Source organism: Danio rerio, chromosome 16 (genome assembly GCF_052040795.2).
Source record: "Danio rerio strain M-AB ecotype USA chromosome 16, GRCz13ab, whole genome shotgun sequence".
Lineage (NCBI taxonomy): Eukaryota > Metazoa > Chordata > Actinopteri > Cypriniformes > Danionidae > Danio > Danio rerio.
In genome coordinates, this window is record NC_141036.1 from 2,194,821 (window position 1) to 2,222,500 (window position 27,680).

The following is a 27,680-nucleotide window of genomic DNA, read 5'->3' on the forward strand; positions in this document are numbered from 1 at the left end:
TGTACCATTATTAGAAGTTAGTATTTGGTTGAATTTAGGCTGTGTTAAATGTGGCCTAAATCCAACGTTAAGCCAACATCTTAAACCAACATCATTTAGACATCAAATACCGACATCTATTCATCAGGTATGGCAACCCAAATCCAACATCTGATAGACATCATGGTGGTAATAACCACAAATGTCAAGCTGTAATGTTATTCGATGTTAATATTTGGTTGATTTGAGGTTGTGTTGAAAGTGACCGAAATCCAACATCGAGCCAACATCTTATCCTGCTAAAAGGTCCTACATGACGATAATAGTGTGATCGCGGTCTGTACAGCACTTCAATAATGCCACTAAAATAGGAATACTCCACATGTCTTAATTCTATTTCTATATAGTTTGATTATGACTTTAGTCTGATTAAAACCAGTTACATTGGTAGGCTCTTAATGAGAGTATTGTCCTATTCATATTAAAATCGGAGTATTGGTGTCCATGTAAACTACTCATAGTTGTCAGCAGGCAGAATCATTCCCTGCAACTACTTCTTGTGTTTGGATTGGGTTAGAAAGTGCATCTGGTGCTGGTCCTCACATCGGGAACACTACTTTACCCTGACTGCTGTCTCTGCTCCTCTCTACTAGGATCTGAGCTCATGCCCAAAGCCCTTTCCACCAGGATAGTAGGAGGAATCTGGTGGTTTTTCACCCTAATCATCATCTCCTCCTACACGGCCAACTTAGCTGCCTTCCTAACGGTGGAGAGAATGGAGTCTCCAATCGACTCGGCTGATGACCTGGCCAAGCAGACGAAGATTGAGTACGGAGTGGTGGAGGACGGATCCACAATGACCTTCTTTAAGGTAATAATTGCTTCACTTCTTTAAAGTCCACATGAGCTGGAAGCTGCAACCATTTGTGTGTGTGTGTGTGTGTGTGTGTGTGTGTGTGTTTTTTTTTTTTTGCATTGTGAAAGTTCCTAGAGAAATGTAATGATTAATAAGAAAAACAGTGGGCGTGGCTTTGTTTTTGAACTGCGAGCTGGTTGGATGTAGTAAAGTAGGTGTTTCATTCAGAAAGATGGGGAAAAGGTTTTGGGGGGAGTTATCACAATCTAACAGGCTCCTCCTCCTCACCTTTTCTGTTTGTTGTCAAAACTGACAGCTGGAGGGGCGTGGTTAAGTATGTTAGCCACACCCAATACCTCAGACAGACCTAATTTGAGAATTCAACTGAACAAAAACCTGAAGTGCATTTTTAGATTTCAAATGAAGATTACAAGGCCAAACACTTGTTTTTTTCAACCCAAGCTCATTCTGGAAACGTAGCCCCGCGGACGTTTCTGGAGACAGCGATTTACGTGGCCGGAGGCACATAAAGCCGCGTTTAGTTTTTTCCGTGCGAACGCTGCGGGGCGGTGTGGCGCCGCTCCGCCCCTCCTCTTCGTGCTCGCCGGACAACGGCTCGCCTCCGAGTGGAGGGCTTTCCCGATGCAACCAGTTTGTCCGCTTAGCTCACAGCGTTGTGTCGGCGGAGCGGAGGCCCCGGAGGAGGAGGAGGAGACGGCCACGGGGACGACGACCGGGATCGAGTCCGGGGAACAGCGGTTCCGGAAATCAGGTAAGACGAAAAACGGAATCCGAAAAATAAGGGCGAGAACGCGGCGGGATCCGAAAACGCGGTCGAAATCGAAGACGAGGGCTTTTGCTTTTTTTTTTTTTTTTTTCTGGGCGGCTTTTGCGAACCGTCGCTCGGGTTTAGGGAAGGAGGAGGAGGAAGAAGAGGGCGGCCGAGTCGGCCGATCCGGCGGCTTTTCGCGCGAGAACGGCGCAGGCGCGAACGTCGCGTGCGCCCGAGACGCGAAAAACCGCGCACAGTGGCCTCTCGCGGATCCGCGAAAACAAAAACCGCTTGAATACGTACCTCCCGTGACGTAAATCGCGGTCCGCAGAAACGTCCGCGGGGCTACGTTTCCACAATGAGCCCGGGTTGGTTTTTTTTCTTAAAGACTCGCACAGATTAACTGTTCAGCACAAAACTAGCAATTCGAGCTAACAAAACCAATATAATTAGTTCTGATTTCAGGTGTATTTAAATGAGGCTTTGACCAAGAAATGGGTTATCAACCCATGCCTATTCACATCACATTCAGCCTCTTTCACACTACCAGCGACTTTGTATCTGGCTTTTGATTGAATTCACCAATAGCTGTTCCCTCCTTGAGGTTGCTTAGGTAATGTTTATAATCATAATTACTGACAGAGTTTTAATACACATTTTGGGGATAAAACATTAAATATGAACGGAATCAGTGCATTTAGGCCCAGTTTCACAAACAGGGCTTAGATTAAGCCAGGACTAGGCCTTAGTTAATTTAGCCCATTTAAGCCAAATTTCTTAGAAAACATATATTACTGGTGTGCACCTGGAGACAAAAAAAATACACTGATGTATTTAAATACATCTCATTGCAAGTTATTTTGAGACAGCTCAAACATGCAGTTTAATCTTGACCAGCCTTAACCCCTTCCACAGTGCCCCGACGAGGTCGCACTGAGGTGCTGTTTTTTCCACATGTCAATGTTTATGAATAGATTACATCAAAAATAAAAAAAAGTGTAGTCTTGAAAAACTCTACATCAGTATGAAGCTACATCTCCTAAGCACCCATTGCAGCTAGTTGTTTTTCAATGGAAAGCTTATAAAGAATGTATTTTCTAAATTTGTGTAAGTTTTGCAGAAAACGCTTATTAGATATGGCGTACATATCATGTAATAACAACACACACACGCATTCATTGCTGTGAATCACGGTTTATTTTGAAAGGTAAGAGTCCACAGAAAAACATCCTATCAAGCACATTGGGCTCTATTTTGACGGTCCATGCGTAAAACGCAGGGCGCAAATGCTTTCAGGGCGTGTCAGGACGCGTTTTTGCTAATTTAAGGACGGGAAAATTCGTTTTGCGCCGTGGCGCATGGTCTAAAAGGGTTGAGTTTATTTTCTTAATGAGTTATAGGTGTGTTTTGAGAATAACCCAATCAGAGTCTCATCTCCCATTCCTTTTAAGAGCAGCTGTGTCGCGGCAAGAGCGCATTCGCCATTTACAGGGACGCAAAGTGAGTCTACGTGGAAAAAATGAGCATTTCACAAGCAAACAGTTAACAGAAAACAGTTAAACAGAGCATCTACTGCGTGAGAATGAGAGATAATGGATCACTTTCACTTTCGCTCTTGGATAGGGAAACCTTTACGCACAGACATCAATTAGTCTATAAATAATCAATTGCGTTTGTTAAGTGGAAATATTCGTTTCAAAACTATTTCTAAATTCAGTTCTAATTTCCAGCAAACGAATAAATGAACAACAATAACAAAATGTGCTCAAAAACCTGAGTTATATCCTAAAACACATGCTGTGCCCCATATGGTCTAAAACCTGACAGGTGGGCAAATCTAAGCTTGTTTTTAATCAAACAAATATAAATATGGATATAATAAATAATACTGCTAATAATAATAGCATTATACAAAAGCAAATTGTTATGAATGAACTGAAAAAGCCTCCCGAGATGAAGAAGACATAAAAGCAGTGATTTTTCATATTTATGTAGGCTAGAAAATAATATGTTTTGTAATATTTTAATCCTTTATATTTATATTCTATATCTATTCTTATTATATCCTATATATATCCTTAATATTTACATTTTTTCATATGTAAGGATATTTGCCTATTGCTCTCTTGTGTGTATTAAGCAGTGTGTAAGCGAGGCGCAACTCTGTGCTGGAGTTTAGACCGGGATAGTTTTGGTCTAATGAAAAATCTGTTATAGATTCTCAAAATAGCAACGCGCCAGCGGTCCGCCTCAGAACACCTTCCTTTTTAGACCAGAACGCCTATGGGCGCACAAATGAGCGCTAATGCATTTGCTATTTAAACAGCGTAGCGCAACACCTCAAAACGACTCTTGCGCCAAGCTGAAACTACCAAAAGACTACTGCGTCACTCCTTGCGCCACACTGCGCCGGGTGTATGATAGGGCCCATTTAGTCCACCGACACAATAGTGTTGAATTATGGATGGTTATTCATTTGTTTGTGTCACCATTTCTGCCGGAGACCTATAGTTACACCTTGTTTGTGAAACCGGGGGATAATGCTTAACTAGAAGCTAAAGCTTGCTGACCAACTTCGATGTTGGCTTGAGAAAGTGTTCTGATGTTTTGGTTGGTTGCTAGGTAGTTGCTAATTCAATTAATTCATCTTTATTTCTCTAGCGCTTGTACAATGTAGATTGTGTTAAAGCAGCTTCACATAGAAGTTCTAGTAAATTCTGTCAGTCCAGTTTTTAAGGCATTGCTAGGTGATTGCTACGGTGTTCTGAGTCATTGCTAGGCAGTTGCTAGGGTGCTAAGGTTTGTTATTACTTAGTAAGCATTTCTAGCATAATTATTATTAGCATAACTAATTACTGCTAGCATGTGTAGCATGCAGGAAGTCCAGTTTTCTAGCATGACTCAAACGAGCCAATATTCCGCTCCCAACCATGTTCTGATGATGAGATATTGCTGTTGGTTGCTAGGTTCGTCGGTTTTGTTGCTATGGAGTCGATTGACAGCTTAGAGTGATCAAAGCTTCTTGCCAATGTCATATGTATATACATATTATTTACTTGGTTAGATGGGTGGCATGGTGGCTCAGGGGTTAGTACTGTCACCTCACAGCAAGACGGTCATTGGTTCGAGTCCTGGCTGTGCCAGTTGCCATTTCTGTTTGGAGTTTGCATGTTCTCCTCGTGTTAGTGTGGGTTTCCTCCAGGTGCTCCGGTTCACCCCACAGTCCAAACACATGCGGTACAGGGGAATTGATTAACTAAAATGTCTGTAGTGTATGAGTGTGTGTGTGAATGAGTGTGTATGGGTGTTTCCCAGTACTGTGTAAAACATATGCTGGAATAGTTGTCGGTCCATTCCCCTGTGGTGACCCCTGATTAATAAGGGACTAAAGCAAAGGAAAATGAACGAATGACTGTTTACTTTGTTAGATTAGTTTCACTTTCGGCTTTGGTACTGTCTAATTTAATATATAAACACAAATATAATATTTTAAAGCACCATAGAGAAAGAATGTAAAAGATATACGTATGTATGAATAGATCAATTAAAATCCTGCATATATTTAGTAGGGATTCAAATTTGCCCTTTTATAAAACGACGGTGCAGACGGGGTACAGATGCTATCCTAATAAAATGTCCTAATTTAAAATCTCATCTCTTAAAGGGGATCTGAAGTATGCCATAAAGAAAGCCAAATGCTGGAGAATGAAGATTTTATTCTTGACCTAATAATTGAGGTTGTGTTTTAGAGCTTTCATCACTTTGGAAATGACAAAGGTTGAAAGCGCTTTATGACAGCGCACTGTTTAGCGCCTCTGTGAGGGAGATCTGCATTTCTTTATTCAGTCCCAGAGGGCCGTGACCTTGTTCACTGGGACACTTAAACGCTTCTTAAGTCAGTATTTTTGTTCTGTGATGCCAGCATGAAACGTGTCTCCTCAGTGGGTGTTTGATTGACCAGTTCCGTCAAATGGTCTACCAAAAGAGGAATACACTTTAACAAAGAACCCTTTTTTGTCTTTTCCATCTGCCTCTACTATAAATGCATAGAAATATCAGAGATATGTTGTGCATATAATGGTTTTCTGAATAGCGTGTGTTTTAGTAAACAGAAACGACCAAGAGAAGCGTGAGATTTATATCGAATTTAGTTTCCATTTCATAGTTATTATTATAAAAAATATTATTATCATTATATAAAAAATTATTATTATTATTATTATTATTATAAAAATTATAAAAAATAAAAAAATTATTAAAATTATTATTATTATTATTATTATTATTATTATTATTATTATTATTATTAAATTATTATTATTATTATTATTAATAAAATTATTATTATTATTATTATTTAATTATTATTGTTATTATTAAAATTATTATTATTATTATTATTAATATTATTGATATTAGTATTATAATCATCATCATCATCATCATCATCATTATTTTTTTTATTATTATTATCATTATTATTATTATTATTATTATTATTATTATTACTATTATTATTATTATTATTATTATTATTATTATCATAATTATTATTATTGCTATTATTATTATTATTACTATTATTATTATTATTATTATTATTATTATTATATTCAATAACTTGTTTGAATTTAAATATATTATGTTACAATTTCCAAAGATGTAAGGTGAGCAAACTCTTGTTTTAATTTGATATGTGTTTAATAAAACTTTTTTGTTTAAATGACCCAAAAATATTTTCATTATTGACTGAGAAATGGAAAAATATTCATTTTCAAAAGGGTACATATACGCTGAGCACTTTATGGGCCCTATCATACACCAGACACAATAGGGCGCAAGACGTGTTTGGTGAATTTATTGCTATTTTCAGACCAGCGCAACAGTAACTTTCCCATTTTGCACTACATTGTTTAAATCGCAAATCCATTTGCAGCACTTTGTGGACTCATGTGTGTGCTGGTCTATAAGGGAGGTGTGTTGAGACGAATTGTTGCTATTTTGAGTAACTGAATTAGACTGCGCCATTGACCAACTAAAAGCTACTTTAAAGTCCAGCGCAGAGGTCATAGGTTATGTGCCAATGCAGGTCCAAACACTTACACACTGCTTAATACACACAGGATGTACAGCAACACACAAATATCCTTACATATGAAAACAATTACAGGATTAAAACGTTAGAGAAATGATTATTTTTTACATAAATATAAAAACCACTGCCTCCATGCCTTCTTCATCACGGGGGGCTTTTTTTAATCATGACAATTGACTTTTGCAAAAAGCAAATGCTCCATGGCGCAAGGCAACTGACTCTTATGGGGAATGTGAGATGAGACTCTGATTGGTTTAATGCAGGTTAATGATTAATGTTAATGTTTAATTTTTTTTCATACTTATTTTGTGTTGTCACTTGTCACTTAATGTACACTGGAAGCTTCTGTAGCTAAAACAAATTCCTTGTGTGTGTGAAGCACACTTGAATCAAAATTAAAACTGATCCTGATTCTGTTATGCTCAAAACACACCCATTGTGTTATGGTGTATCCCAGATGCCTCCGAGCCCAGAGAAGTCGACCGTGCTTCTGGACACTGTTAACATAGGGCTTCCTTTTGGCACAGTACAGTTTTCAATGGCATTTATGAAAGTAATAAAGGTTTGCCAAAGTAGTAGCTTGAGGGATAGAGTATCCCTGTTGTTCAGCTTAGGCTTGCACCCTTGTCCTTTATACGCTGACATTCCTCCAGATTCCTTTAATCTTTTATTGGGCGTTATACACTGCTGAAGGTGAAATATCCAAATGTCTTCTTATCTTTTTTGTTTTTAAACAATGTTTTAATCAATACTTTCTTTTGTATTTGCATTTTTCAAACTGTCCCAATTTTTCTGATTTGGGATTGTAGTTTGGCTATACATTTGTAACATTTGTCATGCTAATAAGGCATTTTTTTATTTGAGAGAGAGAGAGAGAGAGAGAGAGAGAGAGAGAATGCATTGGAGCAGCAGATGTTGAACACATATCTGCTGTTTTAGCAGGCGCTGATGTATTGAGGGATTGAGTGGCAGTGTGAGTGATTGACGGTTTGATAAACTGCCTTTATTGATTCTGTATAATGCACTGAGGAGAGACCGTCATTCAACAGTATCAACAACACTACACTTTAACTCCCTTTACAGTGAAACTCCTTATGGATGCTGATGTAGGTTTTTATTTTGGAGTCTTCACATTAGTGTGTTCACAACTCATTCATTCTTTTTCTTGTCGGCTTAGTCCCTTTATTAATACGGGGTCGCCACAGCGGAATGAACCGCCAACTTATCCAGCAGGTTTTTACGCAACGGATGCCCTTCCAACCGCAATCTATCTCTGGGAAACATCCACACACACACTCATTCACTACGGACATGTCTTTGGACTTTCGGGGAAACCGGAGCACCCGGAGGAAACCCACGCAAATGCAGGGAGAACATGCAAACTCCACACAGAAACGCCAACTGAGCCGAGGTTCGACTCAGCGACCTAGTTGACCCAGTTCTCAGCCAACCAGCTGACCGCTTGCCTCCGTGTGCACTGCTTTTTGCCTGTTGCCAGTTTGCCCAGTAGCTCGCTGAGTACATCAGAGGATTTGAGATGCAGAGAGGAGTTGACCGTGACGACAGGGGATGAAATCCGGTGACAAATGTTTTCAGAAAGCAGGTAAAACAAAAGGCAAAAAGTTAAATAAACAAGTAAATAACAGGGTGAGAATGTGGTAAATTAAGAAAACGTGGTAAAAATCAGGCTGCCGTGAGGGCTTTTCTTTTTCTGGATTGCTTTTGAAAACACTATTGGTTGGTTTTAGGGAAGTCGATGGTCAGGTTAATCGGTGCTTTTGAAAACACTATTGGTTGGGGTTAGGGAAGTGGGTGGGCAGGTCAATCGGTGCTTTTGAAAACACTATTGGTTGGTTTTAGGGAAGTCGATGGTCAGGTTAATCGGTGCTTTTGAAAACACTATTGGTTGGGTTTAGGGAAGTGGGTGGGCGGGTCAATCGGTGCTTTTAAAAACACTATTGTTTGGGTTGAGGGAAGGCCTAGTCGGTCAGTCAGTCTGTATTAGTGATGTGCGGATGGCTGTTATATACATGGGCGCTGCAGATAATCCGCGGGTCGGGCGGGATTGGTAATAAAAAATACATTATGATTAGTTGCGGGGGGGTCATGGGAGGATGAGTTTAATGATTTTTGCTTTGTACTTTTTAAACACATTAGTTAAGCCGAAATGGAGGCGAAACCAATCCGATAGAATTTTAAAAATGGAGAACTAAAAACAAAACAAAATAAAGAAAAGAAAAGTGCCACATGGGAGCGTTTTCGAGGTTGAATCAAGTGCTGGGTATGTAATAGGCCATGCAACGGCTGAAAAGCGCTTTATATGAAAGCCACCAGACCGATTCCTCAAATATGAAACATCATGTGTGTGCTAAATCGAAAGGCCGGTCAAATCAAAGTCTGACAAGCACTTTAAGTTCTTACATTCGTCAGGACAGCAAAAAACACTACTGGAAGTTACATGGATGCATGTGTAGACGGACCTGTGCTGCCTTAATATACAGTACACCCCTTCCATGTTGTCTCTGGTAAGGGATGCACAGATTAGCTCATTGAATCTCCTGTTAATGACAAAAGGTCTATGCTGACCTTTCATCATCATGCTTAAAACAAAGAATTAGAATCATTATATATATATATATTATGTCTCAAAAAACTGAACTGTAAATTAGCTGTATTTTGTGATTCATGTTTTTATTTTACATTTTTTTATTTTTCTTTTTATTTATGCTTTTGAACTGCATTATGGGATCTTGATCCAGCAACTTCTAACCTTCTAACCTTGAAAAGTTTGAAAATGTGACTTTTACTGACATTTTTAATAGCTGAATATATACAGTGTGTATATATATATATATATATATATATATATATATATATATATATATATATATATATATATATATATATATATATATATATATATATATATATATATATATATATATATGTATATATATATATATGTATATATATATATATATATATATATATATATATATATATATATATATATATATATATATATATATATGTATATATATATATATATATATATATATGTATATATATATATATATATATATGTATATATATATATATATATATATATATGTATATATATATATATATATATATATATATATATATATATATATATATATATATATATATATATATATATATATATATGTATATATATATATATATATATGTATATATATATATATATATATATATGTATATATATATATATATATATATATATATATATATACAGTGTTCAGCATATTTTAGTACACCCCTAACAATTCTCTCTTTTAAATATCAATTATTTAATAGGAAGCTCTGCAATGTTATGTTTGCGCATATACATTAGATAAGTCAGTACTGAAGTCAAATCTGGAGCTCATCTAACAAAATAACTTAAGACAACGGTCCAAAAACTAGCACAGCCAAATGTATATGTTATCGAAAAATATTAAATACAAATTAAAAACAGAGGAAAATCAAGAGAAGAAGAACAATGGAAAAAATGTTGAAATTTTGTAGGTTGTAATTTTTTTTTTGCAATATTTTGCTTAAATTTAATTGTATTATCTTACAATTTCTAAATACTCTAAATATTTTAATAAATGTATCTGTTTAATAAATCTGTTTCGTTTAAATGCACCAAAATGCATCGCCTATATTCAGAAATGAATAGAAACATTCATTTTCAAAATGGGGTGTACTCAGTTATGCTGAGCATTGTATATTGTCAGGGTTTTATGGAATGTGTGGCTGTACATTTGCTTCATTGTTTCCATTATCAACAGAGCAAACCATTGTTGACCAACGACTTCCCTAATTAACCCATTTAACCATTTAAACTGCACTTTAGGTTTAAAACTAGTTGCAAAATAACTAGTAAATATTATGCACAGCCATGGTGGCAAAGTTATTAAAACTATTATGTAAAAAAGCCTGTTAAACAGCACTCTGGAAATAAATATGTAATAAAATTTTTACAGGAGGGCTAATGATTTTGACCACCCCTGTATGTTCAGCATCATCATGATGGGCAAAGTATTTATTTATTTAACAGACAGTTTTCTCTTCCAGTTTGGAAGAGTGTTGCTGTGTAATTTAGTTATAGTTAGCTATCTCACTGATGTTTACAGTGAACCTCCTATGTAATCTGCTTTAATGACACACATTGAAGCATGGTTTATCGCCCCCTCAGGTTTGTCACTGGCAGAACATCACCAGATCACATGTGTGTATGTCCTTGCTGCCATTTTTTACTTTATTTTCATGTTGGCTGGATTAATGTTAGGGACAAACAAACAAATTAATTAATTAAATATAGTAATAAAATAAAATAAAAAAATTAAATTAAAATAAAATAAAATAAAATAAAAAAAAAATAAATAAAATAAAATATCAGGCAAACTAATAAAATGCTAGTCACAAATGTTCTGTGGTTTGTTGCATGCTAGTTTGTTGGCCCGGTTTGGTTGGTGTGTATGCTCATAATTTATGCACACTGTCATAAAAGTCAAATCCCTTAGACTGTCCAAAAAAGCAATGATTTTCACAGGACGGGTGGACGCAGTATATTGAGGAACACAGAGTGCATAACAGACTGATCAAAGGATTGAAATTGTGAGCTCCCATTAGCGCAGTCATCCCGTTCAAACTCCCCAGTGCCTCATCAGACACTCGCCTGCGGCCATTTCAATAAACCTCAACATATATTATTAAAATCAGTTTTTTTTCTCAGTCGTAAAACCCTAAGATGCTAAAAACCACCAACGGCTTTGAGGTCTAGAGAAGGCAGCAGCTAAAATAGCCATTCTGACCTCTCATATCCCGCCAGCACAATCCCACACAGGTGGCCTGAAACTAAAATGAACAACAGCATTGTTTTCTTCTCATGTAACGTCTGATGTCGAATGTCAACAAAAGCTAGTTCATCTTTCAAGTCTCTGTGTGTTGTGGGAATGAAGAATCAGAATGCTATCACGTTTATCTTCATGTCAAAATCCAAGTTGGCCATGAGAATAATTAATCTTTTCTAAATCATTAGCATTTTTTCTAGTCTGGAACACATGTCTCAGTTTATAATATAAAAAACTTAATAATAATTAATTATTAATGTAATAATTCTGTCATAATTTACTCTGCCTTTAAATAAAAAAATATATACATTTTTTATTATTTATTATTTTTATTTTTATTATTTCTTAAATAATTTTTACTCACTATTTTTAAAGAGACAAACAAACAAACAATAAATAAATTACAAATAAATGAACAATTAAATACAAATAAATAGATAAAATACAAATAAATAAATAAATCACAATTAAATAAATTAGTAAAATAAATAAAATACAAATAAATAAAACATAAATTAATAAATAATTAAATAAAGACAAAAAATAAATAAAAAAATACAAATAAATAAATAAATAAATAAAATACAATGAAATAAATTAATAAAATGCAAATAAATTAATAAATAAATACAATAAATAAATAAAATAGATAAATAAATAAAATACAAATAGATAGATAAAATACAAATAAATAAACTAATAAATAAATAAAATACAATGAAATAAATAAAATAAAAAACATACAAATAAATAAATTAATTAATTAATTAATAAAACACAAACAAATAAATTAATAATAATAAATATAATAATACATTTTAAAAATGATATTTAATCTTCAATATTGAATACTGATTTAATACACATTTCTTAATGTCTGCATAACATAACTTTTTTGCATATTTATGTATATTGAAAAGGAAAAAAATACAAGAAAATACTAACTATCTCACAATATGTGCATATGCATTTATATTTATCTTTAACCTCTTTCTAATGTTAATGAATGTGGGATTTTCTAAACTTATGTCTATACCTGAAGTTAATAATTCACATCGAAACATAAACCTTTTGACACTTTCAGCAAACATCTGATGATCCTCGAGCATGTATAAAATACAATCAATATAAATATAAAGCCAAACAGAAAACAATGTGCCAATGCAGTAAATAAAATAATCTTACATCAAAAGGAAAAACAAGAATATGTTGATCACCACATTGGCAGATTATTTACCTTGGTTTTAAGTAAAAACTCAATTGATTTTAACATATTATTTATAAAACAAGACAATATGTTTTGCTTGACTAAATACTTCTTGATATATGCATTTTTAGCTATTTAGACTAGAAACAAGACAAAAACCAACTCAGGCTTATTCTTATCATGTACCCCTATACATTTTTGGAGAGCGCCAAATACGTCCCAGGAGCTTCATTTTTTGCAGTTTAGATTTCGCGAATCCACCAGGAGGCGCTGTGTACGCTTTTCGAGATCTTAATTTTCTCTTGCGAGTGCCATTTGCACCTGTTGTTCTTGCGTAAATCCACCAGAGGCCACCGTCAACTGACTGACCAACCAATCGACTGACCCACCTTCCTCCTTCCTTAAGCCCAACCAACAGTGTTTTCGAAAGCAATCCAGAAAAAGAAAAGCCCTCGCGGCAGCAGCCTGATTTTTATTACCTTATCAGATTTTACCACATTCTCACCCTGCTATTTACTTGTTTATTTTATATATTATTTGGCTTTTGTTTTTGTTTTGCCTGCTTTTTGAAATCGTTCTTCACCAGACTAACCCTGTCGTCATGATCAACTCTGCTCCACGTCACAAATCTGCTGACGTACAGGGCGAGCCACTAGACAAACTGGTAACAATGAGAAAGCCATCCATACGCGAGGTAAACGATCTGCTGTTTAGCACGAAAAGAAACGTCATCATTCCGCCCCAAAGTGTTCGCTTTAAGGATGAAATGCAGCCATACGCACCTCTGGTTACATAATTCTCGCTCTCCATAAAGGTATACAGGGCTACGCTTTCAGAATGAGCCTGTGTTGCAATAACCAGTGAAATATTCTTTCTTCTGCTGAACACGAAAGAAGATATTTCGAAGAATGCTGTAAACCTAGTATTTGTTGTTTCTACTGTGGTTGCCAGTGGTTCCAGCTTTCTTACCCATCCTAAGAAAGACGAAGAGGTTTTGCTCCTCCGTGTGAAAGGTTGCCGCAGATTGTTTTGATACTGAAGGATAAGAGACAGAAAGAGTGAGAGAGAGGGAGAGATTGAGAGAGGTCGGGCTGCGTTCCCAGTGAGCCTGCTCCTCTTTTTGATCATAATATCTTTTGAAGCATAGAATGTGGCATACTAGACGTGACAGATAATAAGATGCCTCAGAGCAAGAGAAGGACAAAGAAACGCAAACCTCCAGAGAAGAGGAGGACTATATCTGGCCGATACGTCTGCTGTGTTCTCCACCTGCTTTCATGGGTTGGAATATTCGATAATTTAATGTGTCAGCCTTAGGGCAGTGTGTTCAGCACGGGGAAACGCTTGGCTTCCAGATGGTGGCCGCCTAAAATGGCCATAATCATCTGCTGCTATGATATTGAAGCACCGCTGAATCTCTCTGGATTTGGAGCTAAAGAGGTGTTTTACTAACGTCATACAAGGTTTATGGAATGTGTGGCTGTGCATTTGCTTCATTTGCTCTGTAACAGCTCGGTTTCATTCTCATCGTGTGCCACATGCAGTTGAAGGTGGACTTAGTATAAAGCGGGGGAATTAAGTATTGAACAAGTCATGTTTTTTCCTGGGAATAAAATTTCTAAAAGAGCCATTGATATGGAATTGAAACAGATTTTGGTAAAAACCCAAACAATATTTAATAATTAATACTTTATATACAATACTTTTTTTTTTTTTTTTGGTGCTGACAGTTTAAAGACGCCTCTCATATGGAGAATGAAGACAAATGCATTGCTCTGGTGTGAGTTTCTCACACACTTCATCATTGTCAAAATCTTCTATCAAATCTGAGCTTTATTTAGTATTCTCTATTGGATTCGGTTCAGGTGATTGGCTGGGCCATTCTACAGCTTGATTTTCTTTCTCTAAAAGCATCTGAGAGTCTCCTTGGCTGTATTTTGGATCATTGTCCTGCTGGAATGTCCACCCTGGTTTCATTTTCATCCTCCTGCTAATGTAGATGTTGGACTGAAGCAGCTGATCTTCATTTACACTGAGGAAGGGCAGAGGCTTGCTGAAGAACTACTGAGAGATTTCAGCTGCCGTCTGGGCTTTCACTGCCTTTCTATACCTCTCTTTCTTCATCTGTTCAATGCTTTTTGCCTGCGTCATTAGATTTTTTTATGCAAAGCTTCAATTGTAAACTAATTAGATTCATTTCTTTGTATATATGTAATTATTTGGTTGTTATTAACATTCAGGGAAAATTTCAAGTCAACAGCACCTTTAAAAATATATTTTGCTGAGGAAAAAGGGTGACGTGTTCAATAGATACCCCCCCACCCAAAAAAAAAAAAAAAAAAAACTGTATAGACGAAATACCCTTCAGGATGCGTGCGCAGCAAGGTTGCAGAAAAAAACGTGAGCGCTAGCATTTACAGCGAGGGAATGACATCCAATGTGGTACAGAGTTTGTTGTTGTCTTCGAGATAAGTTATATTGATTATATACAGGGCCGGAGCAAGCTGAACTGCCGCTCTAGGCAGAGGACGATCATGCCGCCCTCAACCCCAATGTGAGAACGAAAGTGACCGGTTATGAAAATGAAGTGAGGTGTCGCGGACCTCTTTTCCAGCGCACTATGCGTGGATATAACAGAGGATGTGCGGGTGCTGAGGGAGAGAGGGAGGTGTCGCGGACACTGCGCTCTCTATTCTGCCGCCCTATGCTCGGATATAACTGAGGACGCGCGGGTGTCGCGGACCTCAATTCTGCCGCCCTATGCGAGGATATAACTGAGGACGCGCGGGTGTCGCGGACCTCAATTGTGCTGCCCTGTGCGCGGATATAACTGAGGACACGCCGGTGCTGATGGAGGTGTCACTAACGCCGCCATCTCTATTCTGTCGTCTATGCGCGAATATATCTGAGGACGTGGGTGGTGAGGGAGGTGTCGCGGACATAACTGAGGACGCGGGTGGTAAAGGAGGTGTCGCGGATGCCGCCTAGGTCGCCTCTATGGACGCGCCGGCCCTGATTATATATTATATATATATTATTTACATAATGCTTTCAGCATATTATAACAGCTCGTCACCCAGTGATAAGCACAGTTATTTGGTAAAATTAACGTTAAAGTGAGCGGCGTTCGTCTGACAGGTCCATTTGCGATAGCACCCTCCCAATGAATATTGGATAAGACGAAATGGCCGATCATCCAGCCCCAAATATACAATCTCATTGAAACTCCATGAGATTTTACAAGAGAGAAGTTAAAGGCCTACAAGTCTTTGGGTGCCTACAATTGTGTTCTGTGTGGTCATGTGCAAGATATAATGCTCCATAATGACCAGATTCAACACTATGTAGAGCTAAAAGCTGAGATTCTGCCCAGTCAAAGACAAGGGAAGACTGAACTATACAAGTCCTGGGTGAACATCAACAAGCAAAACAGCTGCATTTTGACAACGAACTGCACCTGTAGGGCAGGTTATGTGAACTTACATCTTTACATTTCAGTCTAAGCATTCAGTGTAGGCAGTTTAATTCACGATATGTAACTGTTTTTGCTGAAATCATTGCTGCAATCAAAAATGAGTGCTGTGTCTGATTCAGCATAGCGTAAACTTACCTGATTTAACATGAGAACTGCAGAGCTGAGCATTTCTAACCAGGTCCTCACTCCATTTAGCTCCCTTTTAGCCAAAGACATCTGGGGTTGGCATTAAAAGCAGTGTGGTGTACGGTAAAAGTTAAGCTTTTCGGTTTTAAGAATTTAAATTTGGCATCCTACCGCACAGCAGGACATGTTTCTATTGCAACGGGTTTCTTTTTGCAACCGGGAACCTGTGTTTTAAGTATGTAATTCCTCTATATACCCAGATATAGACCATCCCTCATCAAAAAAGTGGCTGAAACTTGATAAAAGTAATGCATTTAAACAGCAATGTGTCTCAGACTACTAAAAATGCATTTTACACCAGGTGTAAACGGGGATTAAACTCCATCTGACCACCTCAGCTGCTCTTGTCATCTTTTTAATTTCTCAAAATGCTTTTGTGGAAGCTGCAGCCAGTTCTCAGTTTCAAAAGCCTCCCATTTCCTGCAGTAATCTCAGTCTTATCAGTCTTCTGTGAGATTTTTTTTCTGCTGTGGGCTCCTGTAAGCAGGACCCCCGGACCGCAGAGATGAGATGGAGGAAGTGAATCACAGCTGCTGATGGAATCGGAGCTGCAGTTAAAGTGAGCAGCTCCACCTGTAGAGACACACAATGATGTTTGGAGACCCTGCTGATTTAACCCCTCCACTTCTCAAACCACACATCCTTCTGTGCTGGAATTTTTGTTTCAACATTTTCTGAGGGGGTTTTCTGTCTGCCTGAGACTGATCCGAAACATACAGTATTAGCACTCTTTCAGTGGTTAGAATTATGGCAAAGCGTTAGCATTACGACTCACTGAGTGAAGCAACAACAAGAATATTGATAATAAGTAAAGCTGTATAATAAAGCTGCCGACACAAAATCATGGGTGCTATTCTTTTGGAAAGTGGTAACCTCAAAACTCAAAATCGTAGAGACGTGCACGAGACTCCCGCAAAAATATATATATTAATTTCTCCCGTTTCCACCTTCAGAATTTAGGTTTTGTCCTGCAAAAAACATAAGAAGGCCTACTTTTATTTTTACTGCTTCTTTACGCAACTTTGTTATGTTTAATATGCTTCCCTTAAGAATATAAATAAACAAGAAACTCAAAATAAACAAACATTGTTCTTTTTATTGGAGTTTAATTAAATAAAATGATGAACAAGGAGTTTTTCAGAACATATACAGTTTAAGTCAGAATTATTAGCTCTCCTGTTTATTTCCCTCCAATTTCTGTTTTAGAGAAGGAGGTGATCAGGTCAATCTGTACTTTTAAAAACATTATCGGTTGGGTTTAGAGAAGGAGGTGATCAAGTCAGTCTGTACTTTTAAAAACATTATCGGTTGGGTTTAGAGAAGGAGGTGATCAGGTCAGTCTGTACTTTTGAAAACATTATCGGTTGGGTTTAGAGAAGGAGGTGATTTGATCCATCTGTGCTTTTAAAAACATTGGCTGGGTTTAGAGAAGGAGGTGATCAGGTCAGTCTGTACTTTTAAAAACATTATCCGTTGGGTTTAGAGAAGGAGGTGATCAGGTCAGTCTGTACTTTTGAAAACATTATCGGTTGGGTTTAGAGAAGGAGGTGATTTGATCCATCTGTGCTTTTAAAAACATTGGCTGGGTTTAGAGAAGGAGGTGATCAGGTCAATCTGTACTTTTGAAAACATTATCGGTTGGGTTTAGAGAAGGAGGTGATCAGGTCAGTCTGTACTTTTGAAAACATTATCGGTTGGGTTTAGAGAAGGAGGTGATCGGGTCAGTCTGTACTTTTGAAAACATTATCGGTTGGGTTTAGAGAAGGAGGTGATCGGGTCAGTCTGTACTTTTGAAAACATTATTGGTTGGGTTTAGAGAAGGAGGTGATTAGTCAGTCTGTACTTTTGAAAACATTATCGGTTGGGTTTAGAGAAGGAGGTGATCGGGTCAATCTGTGCTTTTGAAAACATTATCGGTTGGGTTTAGAGCAGGAGGTGATCAGGTCAGTCTGTACTTTTAAAAACATTATCGGTTGGGTTTAGAGAAGGAGGTGATTTGATCCATCTGTGCTTTTGAAAACATTATCAGTTGGGTTTAAAGAAGGAGGTGATCAGGTCCATCTGTGCTTTTAAAAACATTAGCGGTTGGATTTAGAGAAGGAGCTGATCGGGTCAATCTGTGCTTTAAAAAACATTATCGGTTGGGTTTAGGTTAGGTGGTGTGAGGGGGAAATGGTATTCAGTCATTTATTCAGTCCGTCCACAGTGACCTCTGGTGGAATTACATGAGAATCACAGTTGTGAATGACACGAGAGAAAATATGAGAAATTTGAGATCTCGAAAAACATACACAGCGGCATCTGGTGAATTCGCGAAAACAAAAACTGCATTAAAATGTATCTCTGTATTTAGTGCTCTCCAGAAATAAGTAAAGGGGTACATATAAATAATGAGTCTGGGTTGGAGAATTACATGGATCTCAACTTTCTGACGTACACCACACCTATTAAGAAAGAAAGGGTACTATCGGCAGTGAACACATACTGTAATTCATACTGTACCACTCAGTAGAAACTATTGTATTATGTATTATGCAATACATAATCAAAGCCATTTTGCAAGTGTAATAATAGAATACCAAGAGACTTTCTGCCATTAAAGACACACACACACAAACACACACACACACACACACACACACACACACACACACACACACACACACACACACACACACACAGGCAAACATAATCACTCACCGCTCTCTGTGGATATTCAAAGAAGCCTTTATACAGCTCTCATAGCACAGCCTACGCGTCTGCTCGCTGTAAAACCAACCGTTAGCAACTTCTTTTAAATATCGTTCACATTTCAGTGTGTGCAAAAGATTTGCCCTGTTAGACCCTCCGTGCAGCTCCACAAAGGCTGTCACCTCCTTGCGCGTGTCATTATAATGAGAATGTGGATGAAAATGGACAGCCACCTGCCGCTGCCGTTTCCAGCATCATTATGAGCGCCGGAGCTCTGGATGAGGCCAGGAGATGTTTGTTTTGGACTGATCTCCTTCATTGCACACGGGTCTCTCGCTGGAATATCACACACACAGAGAAAACACCAGCAGTCTGATGTTTGGTCTGAATATGTTTAAGGTCTTATTGTCTTTGCTGGATCGATGCACTCAAAAAAAAAAAAGGACTTTTGCTGCTTGTTTGAAGTACTTATTTAAAATGAGTTGAAACAACCCAATTCTTAAAGTTTTTTGGGACTTTATTGTTTGATTGTTTTAGTTGTGAAGTCACAGTGGTGCAGTGGGTAGCACGTTCTCCTCACAGCAAGAAGGTCGCTGGTTCGAGCCCCGGCTGGGTCAGTTGACATTTCTGTGTGGAGTTTGCATTTTCTCCTCGTGTTCACGTGGGTTTCCTCCAGGTGCTTCGGTCTCCCCGACAGTCCGTAGTGTATGAATGTGTATAGATGTTTCCCAGTGATGGGTTGCAACTGGAAGGGCATCCGCTGTGTAAAACATATGCTGGATAAGTTGCTGGTTCATTCCGCTGTGGCAAGCCCAGATTAATAAAGGAACTAAGCTGAAAATGAATGTTTTACTTGTGAACAAGATGCAGCAGTTCTGAATCTGTGATGGATTAAGTAGCTCAATGTGTATATGAATGCAACAAGAGTTGGAAGACATCTTAATCCCAGTTTCTTTGCAAATCCTGTCTGCATATGCGTTAATACTGAGATATGGTAATGAACATGTGTCAGTCAATATTTTGAAGGTCTTATAGTCTTTGTTGGATCAATGCACTAAAGTAAAAGGACTTTTGTTGCTTGTTTAAAGTACTTATTTAAAAGTGAGTTGAAACAACACAAGGTCAAGTTTTTTAGGACAGCTTATTCGTTTTATTGTTTAGTTGTTTGGATTATGCAGCTGTTCTGATTCTTTGATGAATTATTTAGCTCAAAATGTATATATAAGTGCTATAAAGTGTATTAGAACTGATCTTTATCTCCATTTTCTTTGAAAATTCTGTCTGTCACTCCATATAAAATCCATAATTTTCAGTTTTTAAAAAAGTAAAATAACGGCCATTAAATTACAGAAATTTACTGTAAAATAGCAGATATTGAATTACAGGAATTTACTGTAAAACAGCGGACATTGAATTACAGGAATTTACTGTAAAATAGCGGACATTGAATTACAGGAATTTACTGTAAAATAGCGGACATCGAATAAAAGGAATTTACTGTAAAATAGCGGACATTGAATTAGAGGAATTTACTGTAAAATAACGGCCATTAAATTACAGAAATTTACAGTAAAATAACAGCCATTAAATTACAGAAATTTACTGTAAAATAGCAGACATTGAATTACAGAAATTTACTGTAAAATAGCAGCATTAAATTACAGAAATTTACTGTAAAAAATGGACATTGAATTACAGAATTTTTACAGTAAAATAACAGCCATTAAATTACAGAAATTTACTGTAAAATAGCGGGCATTAAATTACAGAAATTTACTGTAAAAATGGACATTGAATTACAGAAATTTACTGTAAAATAGCAAACACTGAATTACAGGAATTTACTGTAAAATAAACGAAATTAAGTTACAGAAATTTACTGTAAAATAATGGACATTGAATTACAGGAATTTACTGTAAAATAAACGAAATTAAATTACAGAAATTTACTGTAAAATAATGGACATTGAATGACAGAAATTTACTGTAAAATAACGGAAATTAAATACCAAAAATTTATTGTAAAATAACGGCCATTAAATGACAGAAATTTACTGTAAAATAACGGCCAGTAAATTACAGAAATTGAATGTAAAATAACGGACATTGAATTACAGGAATTTACTTAAATTTAAATTTCTAGTAAATTTCTGTGATTCAACCTTTGTTATTTTACAGTAAATTTCTGAAATTTAACGGACGGAAATTACAGCTGTATATCTATATATCTGTTAGTCTCAGCAACCAGCGTACTTCAAAAATAATGTCTTTTGTATTCAACAAGAAGAAATAAACGTAAATGTCCATTTAATTTCATCAGGGAACTACATTATAACAGCTTGTAACACATTAATGAACATGTAATAACAATTAAGTGTGAAATAAACATAGATATGTGTCGCTGCTGCACTGTTTGTAAACCTCTGAGAGCTGAGAATCGAGTGAGTCGAGTTGCCTGAAGCTTCCCAGTCTATTGTTTTAATATGACTCCATTATGTAGCAGCACTTCACAATCACATACGGTATGATGAGTGGAGTCTAAATGCGCTTTAAATGTGTTCTCCACGACATTAAAGTTTATTAAGGAATAATGGGTCATCTCAATGTATTGTAGATTCACACTGCTTAACATTCAGCTTGGGCCTGCTTGAGAAGTGGACACATCCTTATCCGTCCTTTTAGAGGCCTTCATTTGAATGTTTATGGGCCGGTTTGAAGTTCTTCCATGGCAGTTTAATCCTTTACTGGATGAAGGGAAGGTTAGCTAACAGGGTGCATGTTTTAATTGTGAAGGAAATTGTACTGCTCTTCGTACTTTAAAGAGCTTAAGTTTTGCAGATCTAGCACAAGTATTGGGCCTGAGGAATGCAATGATATTGCAGTCCATACTATCCCTGAACCCCCCCACCCCCCACCCCCACCCATTTTTCACTCAGGGCATCAGTTGGATTCTTCTTTGGGGCTTCTCCACACTGCACTGTAAAAGGTGAAAACTTAAACAAATTACTTCGACTTGTTACTATAAAATGAATTAAGTTTGACAAACTTAATTTATAACAGATTTCAGTAATAAATTAAGTTAGTCCTTTTAGGTGTAACAGGTTTTAGTAATTTACTTTAGAAAACAAGAACGGAACAGTGCATACAGTAGAGAACAAATCTCTCTGTAAGAGAGATAATAGTAAAAAAATAATAGTAAAAATACTTTTATTACAGTACAAATAATTCCCTTCCCATGTTAATATAATAATAATGCTTTAATTTTTTGTGGCAAATACAAGTATTGCTCATTATTGAAAAAAATATGGAAACTTAAACAAATTACTTGGACTTATTACTATGAAATTAATTAAGTTTGACAAACCTTATTTATAACAGTTTTCAGTAATAAATTAAGTTAGTTACTTTAGGTGTAATATGTTCTAGTAATTTATTTATAGCAAGTAAAAGTGTTGTTCATTATCAATAATGAGTAATACTTGTATTATTATTCTTATTATTATTATTATTATTATTATTGTTATTATTAATATTATTATTATTATTATTATTATTATTATTATTATTATTAACAGTGTTATTATTATTATTATTATTATTTTTATTATTATTAACATTGTTATTATTATCATTATTATTATTTTTATTATTATTTAGTTATTATTTATATTACTATTATTTATATTATTATTAAGTATTATTACGTTTTATTAAGTATTATTATTATTATTATTATTATCATTATCATTATTATATTAACATGGGAAGAGACTTATTTGTACTGTAATAAAAGTATTTTTACTATTATTATTATATTAACAATATTATATTGAATGATTTGTACTGTACTGTATGCACTGTTCCGTTCTTGTTTTCCAAAATAAATTACTAAAATTGGTAAAGGACTAACTTAATTTATTACTGAAAACTGTCCTAAATTAAGTTTGTCAAACTTAATTGATTTAATTGTAACAAGTCAAAGTAATTTGTTTAAGTTTCCACTATTTACATTGTGTAACTCTCTCAAATGTGGACATACAGTATTGAAGGTGGACTCATCAGAGAACAATACATGTTTCACATTGTCCACAGCCCAGGACTATTGCTGCTGGCACCACTGAAACCAATGTTTAGCATTGGCATGAGTGACCAAAGGTTTGGCTATAGTAGTTCAACCATGTATATTGGAGCTCCCAGTGAGCAGTTTTAAGGAAAACCGTAGAGTTGAAGTGCATATTTAATTCTGCTGTGAGATTACACCAAGACAGTGTCCTTGTTCACATTCATACACCTCTTGGATGTGGGCTATTCTGCACTTTTCTTGTTTCCAGTGTGTATATTATTATGTGAGATCAGATTTGACTTCTGTCCTTTTTCTGGCTAAAAACTGGCTAAATATTTTAAATCTGAAATATTTCCATAACTTTATTAAATTCCACATCACTCCCACAATCAAATCTATTTGTCAGGAAGGACACATTGCCTTGCTGTTTTTGTCAGAGGCAGAAAAGGCAGTGCATCAGTTTAATTCCCGTCCTCTTGTCATCTGTCAGAATAACAGCAGTCGTGGAGAATGCTTGGGCTCTGATTGTAGTGTGCGGTAAATTAATCAAAGCATCGGGACAGATCGAGAACCACGAGCGGATTAAAGTAGTGCAATCTGCGGACACTTCAACATGATCAAAGTATTAGACAAATCACTGCTAATCAATCCACACAATCTCAAATCAGCCGAAACGCACAGATAGCATCACTGCGGCGTAGAACGAATTAAGAGAAGAGAGAAATGATGGCTACACAACTGACACACATTTAAAGGGGTCCTATTATGCTCTTTTTTACAGTTTCAGCTAATGCTGCTTTCTGAGCGTGAGTGATTCCTGCATAATAGGTCCCCTTTTATAAGAGGTGAACTGAAAAAATGTGGTGCGACGCAGTGGCGCAGTAGGTAGTGCTGTCCCCTCACAGCAAGAGGGTCGCTGGTTCGAGCCTCGGCTGGGTCAGTTGGCGTTTCTGTGAGGAGTTTGAATGTTCTCCATGCGTTCGCGTAGGTTTCCTCCAGATGCTCCGGTTTCCCCCACAGTCCAAAGACATGCAGTACAGGTGAATTGGGTAGGCTAAATTGTCCATAGCTGCGTCAAAACATGTTGAATAAGTTGGTGGTTATTCCGCTGTGGAAACCCCAGATTAATTAAGGGACTAAGCCGAATAGAAAATGAATGAATGAATGAATGAATGAATGAATGAATGAATGAATAAATGGATGAATGAATGAATGAATGGATGATTAATATTAATTAATTAATTAATTAATTAATTAATGGATGAATGAATGAATAAATAGATGAATGAATGAATGAATGAATGAATGAATGAATGAATGAATGAATGTAAGGAGAAAAATATTCATGGTGGCACGGTGGCTCAGTGGTTAGCACTGTCACTTCACAGCAAGAAGGTCACTGGTTCGAGTCCTGGCTGTGCCAGTTGGCATTTCTGTGTGGAGTTTGCATGTTCTCCCCACGTTGGCGAAGGTTTTCTCCGGGTGCTCCGGTTTCCCCCACAATCCAAACACATGCATGTAAAATATCTATTGCATTCGTCACGTGATATGTCACGGTTTTAAAGGTTTTAAGAACACCCGTTCAAGTAAAGTCTGACGACATTGTTTATTAAATTGGACCTTAGTTAGACATTGACTTTTTTACCATTAAAAAAAAAAGGAATCATCCAAGTTAAGAAGTGCCACAAGGTTCTGTTTTAGGCCTTTTTCCGTTTTTAATTTACACTACCTGACAAAAGTCGTGGATCTCAGTTGTAAGAGCAGCAAATAATAACTTGACTTCCAGTCGATCATATGGTAAAGTGGCAGATGCTGGAGTTCTCTGATGGATCATCTGTTGAACTGTATCCCAATTATCACAAACACTGAAAGAGACCTACTGGAACCAGCATGGAGCTAAGATTCTCAGAGAAATCAGTCAAGTTTGGTGAAGGAGAAATCATGGTTTGGGGTTACATTCAGTATGGGGGCGTGCGAGAGATCTGCAGAGTGGATGATCAACATCAACAGCCTGAGGTATCAAGACATCTGTGCTGCCCATTACATTACAAACCACAGGAGAGGGACAATTCTCCAGCAGGATAGCGCTCCTTCTCATACTTCAGCCTCCACATCAAAGCTCCTGAAAGCAAAGGGTGCTCCAGGATTGACCAGCCTAGTCACCAGATATACACATTATTGAGCATGTCTGGGGTACGATGGAGGAGGAGGCATTGAAGATAAACCCAGATGATGAACTCTGGGAGTCCTGCAAGAAGGCTTTCTTTGGCATTCCAGATGACTTTATTAATCAGTGATTTGAGTCATGTCAGAGATGTATGGATGCAGTCCTCCAAGCTCATGATGGAGTCAGACACAATATTCATTCTTTATATTCTATACTGGACATTATTTCTGTTCAGTGACAAGACTTTTGTCTGAGTAAAGTCAGACCTTATTGTGACCTTACTTATTGAATCATTCAAAGTCAAGGCATGATCATATTTGATTTAGGTAAAATAAGCGTCATCTAGAAGCCTTTGCTTTTCATATAAGCCACTTCTGATACCAAATGTTCAACTAGAAGTCAGGTTATTATTGGTTGCTCCTAAAACTTTGATAGTCAACAAGACTTTAGTCAGTTTGTGTACAGTTGAGGTCAGAATTATTAGCCCCCTTGTTTATTTGTTCCCCAATGTCTGTTTAACAAAGAGAAGATTTCTTCAACACATTTCTTATCATAATAGTTTTAATACCTCATTTCTAATAACTGATTTATTGTAACTTTGCCATGATGACAGTAAATAATATTAGACTAGATCTTTTTCCAGTCACTTTTATACAGCTCAAAGTGAAATTTTTAGGATTAACTAGGTTAATTAGGTTAGCTAGGCAAGTTAGGGTAATTAAGCAAGTTATTGTATAACGATGGTTTGTTCTGTAGACAGCCGAAAAAAAAATAGCTTGAAGGGGCTAATAATATTGTCCTTAAAATGGTGTTTAAAAAATTTAAAACTGCTTTTATTCTAGTCGAAATGAAAAAAATAAGACTTTCTCCAGAAGAAAAAATATTATCAGACAAACTGTAAAAATTTCCTAAATCTGTTAAACAATTTGGGAAATATTTAGAAAAGAAAAAACAATCAAAGGGGGGTAAATAATTCTGACTTCAACTGTATATGCTGGCCAAATTTCAATATTGTCATAAATGGGTTCATTTTTCTGAAAGTTGTTTACAGAACCTGTTTTATAGGTCAAAATAAACCCATTTTTAATGGTTATTGTTTTTAATAATAGCCTATACACTGCAAAAAATGCTTTTCTTACTTAAATTTTTTGTCTTGTTTCTAGTCCAAATATCTGAAAATTCCTAAATTAAGAAGAATATTCAAGAAACATATTTTCTTGTTTTAAGAAATAATATGACAATAATAAGTGAGTTTTTCCTTAAAACAAGCAAAATAATCTGCCAATGGGGTAAGCAAAATAATCTTACGTCAAAAGAAAAAGCAAGATTATTTTGCTTACCCCATTGGCAGATTATTTTGCTTGTTTTAAGGAAAAACTCACTTATTATTGGCATATAATTTCTCAAAACAAGACAATATGTTTTGCTTGTCTAGAAAATGCCTCTTGATATAAGAAAGTTTAGATATTTAGACTAGAAACAAGACAAAAAATTTTTTTGAGTGTAGTGCAATGATAAGCTCTCATCCAAAACCTATAGGAGTGAATGGGAGAGTATATATTTGATTGTTTACTACTCTTCCCTTTCTCTCTATTTGTGTCGCCCCCACGGTTTTGCCTCATCAGCAGTCGTTGTCTACATGTGCAATCGGGCTGATTTGTCAAGGGTAACTCCAGAAGATTCTGATAGGCACTTGGCAAATCACCCAGTTGATCTAAAATATCGACCGGCCACAAAAAGTCATTACACACAATAATGGCAGGCAGGACCTTGAGTATGTGACTTAATTAGGTTTCAAATGCCATCAGATGTGTTCTCGGAGGCTCGCAAAGACTAAACGCTTGAAGATCCTTTGCATCTTTGCAGCAATTTCTCTCACCGCTAACCTCAATATCCAAGTTGATTACGGGTTTATTTGTAGTTCTACTGGAATAGGCATTATTTTGGTATGCTGAATTTTGCACGCTGTCGGTATACATTTCAGTTTTGGGAGATTAGTCGGGATTAGTTATAAACAGATTTGTGTGCTTCTGCCGCGATTTGTGCCGTAGTAATCATGTAAAGGGGGCAAAAATATGACATTTTATACCAATAGCTGTTTGACTGTGCATAAAAAGATTATTTCGAAAAATACCTTGCGAGCGGTGAGTTAGAAACGCTCGTCTGTGGGCGGTTTATTGATAATTAAATGTGATCTCGTTTGTAGGCATACAGTTTCAGGGATGAATCAAATAAGTATGAATCATTTGTTCGTATGAGTTCATAAAAGGTCATTTGAACTATTTTATAGTCAGTATGCATTCATTAAA

The 27,680-nt window shown here is 36.4% G+C and overlaps 1 protein-coding gene across 12 annotated transcripts in view; it reads left to right on the forward strand.

The window, feature by feature from the left end:
- The window catches only part of grik2 (glutamate receptor, ionotropic, kainate 2), a 330,719-nt gene that overhangs the window by 268,083 nt on the left and 34,956 nt on the right, over nucleotides 1-27,680 (forward strand). For all 12 annotated transcript variants that reach the window (XM_087285783.1, XM_087285788.1, XM_087285789.1 and 9 more), the window contains 1 exon segment: nucleotides 633-850. In XM_087285783.1, coding sequence (XP_087141909.1) covers nucleotides 633-850 — 218 coding nt within the window.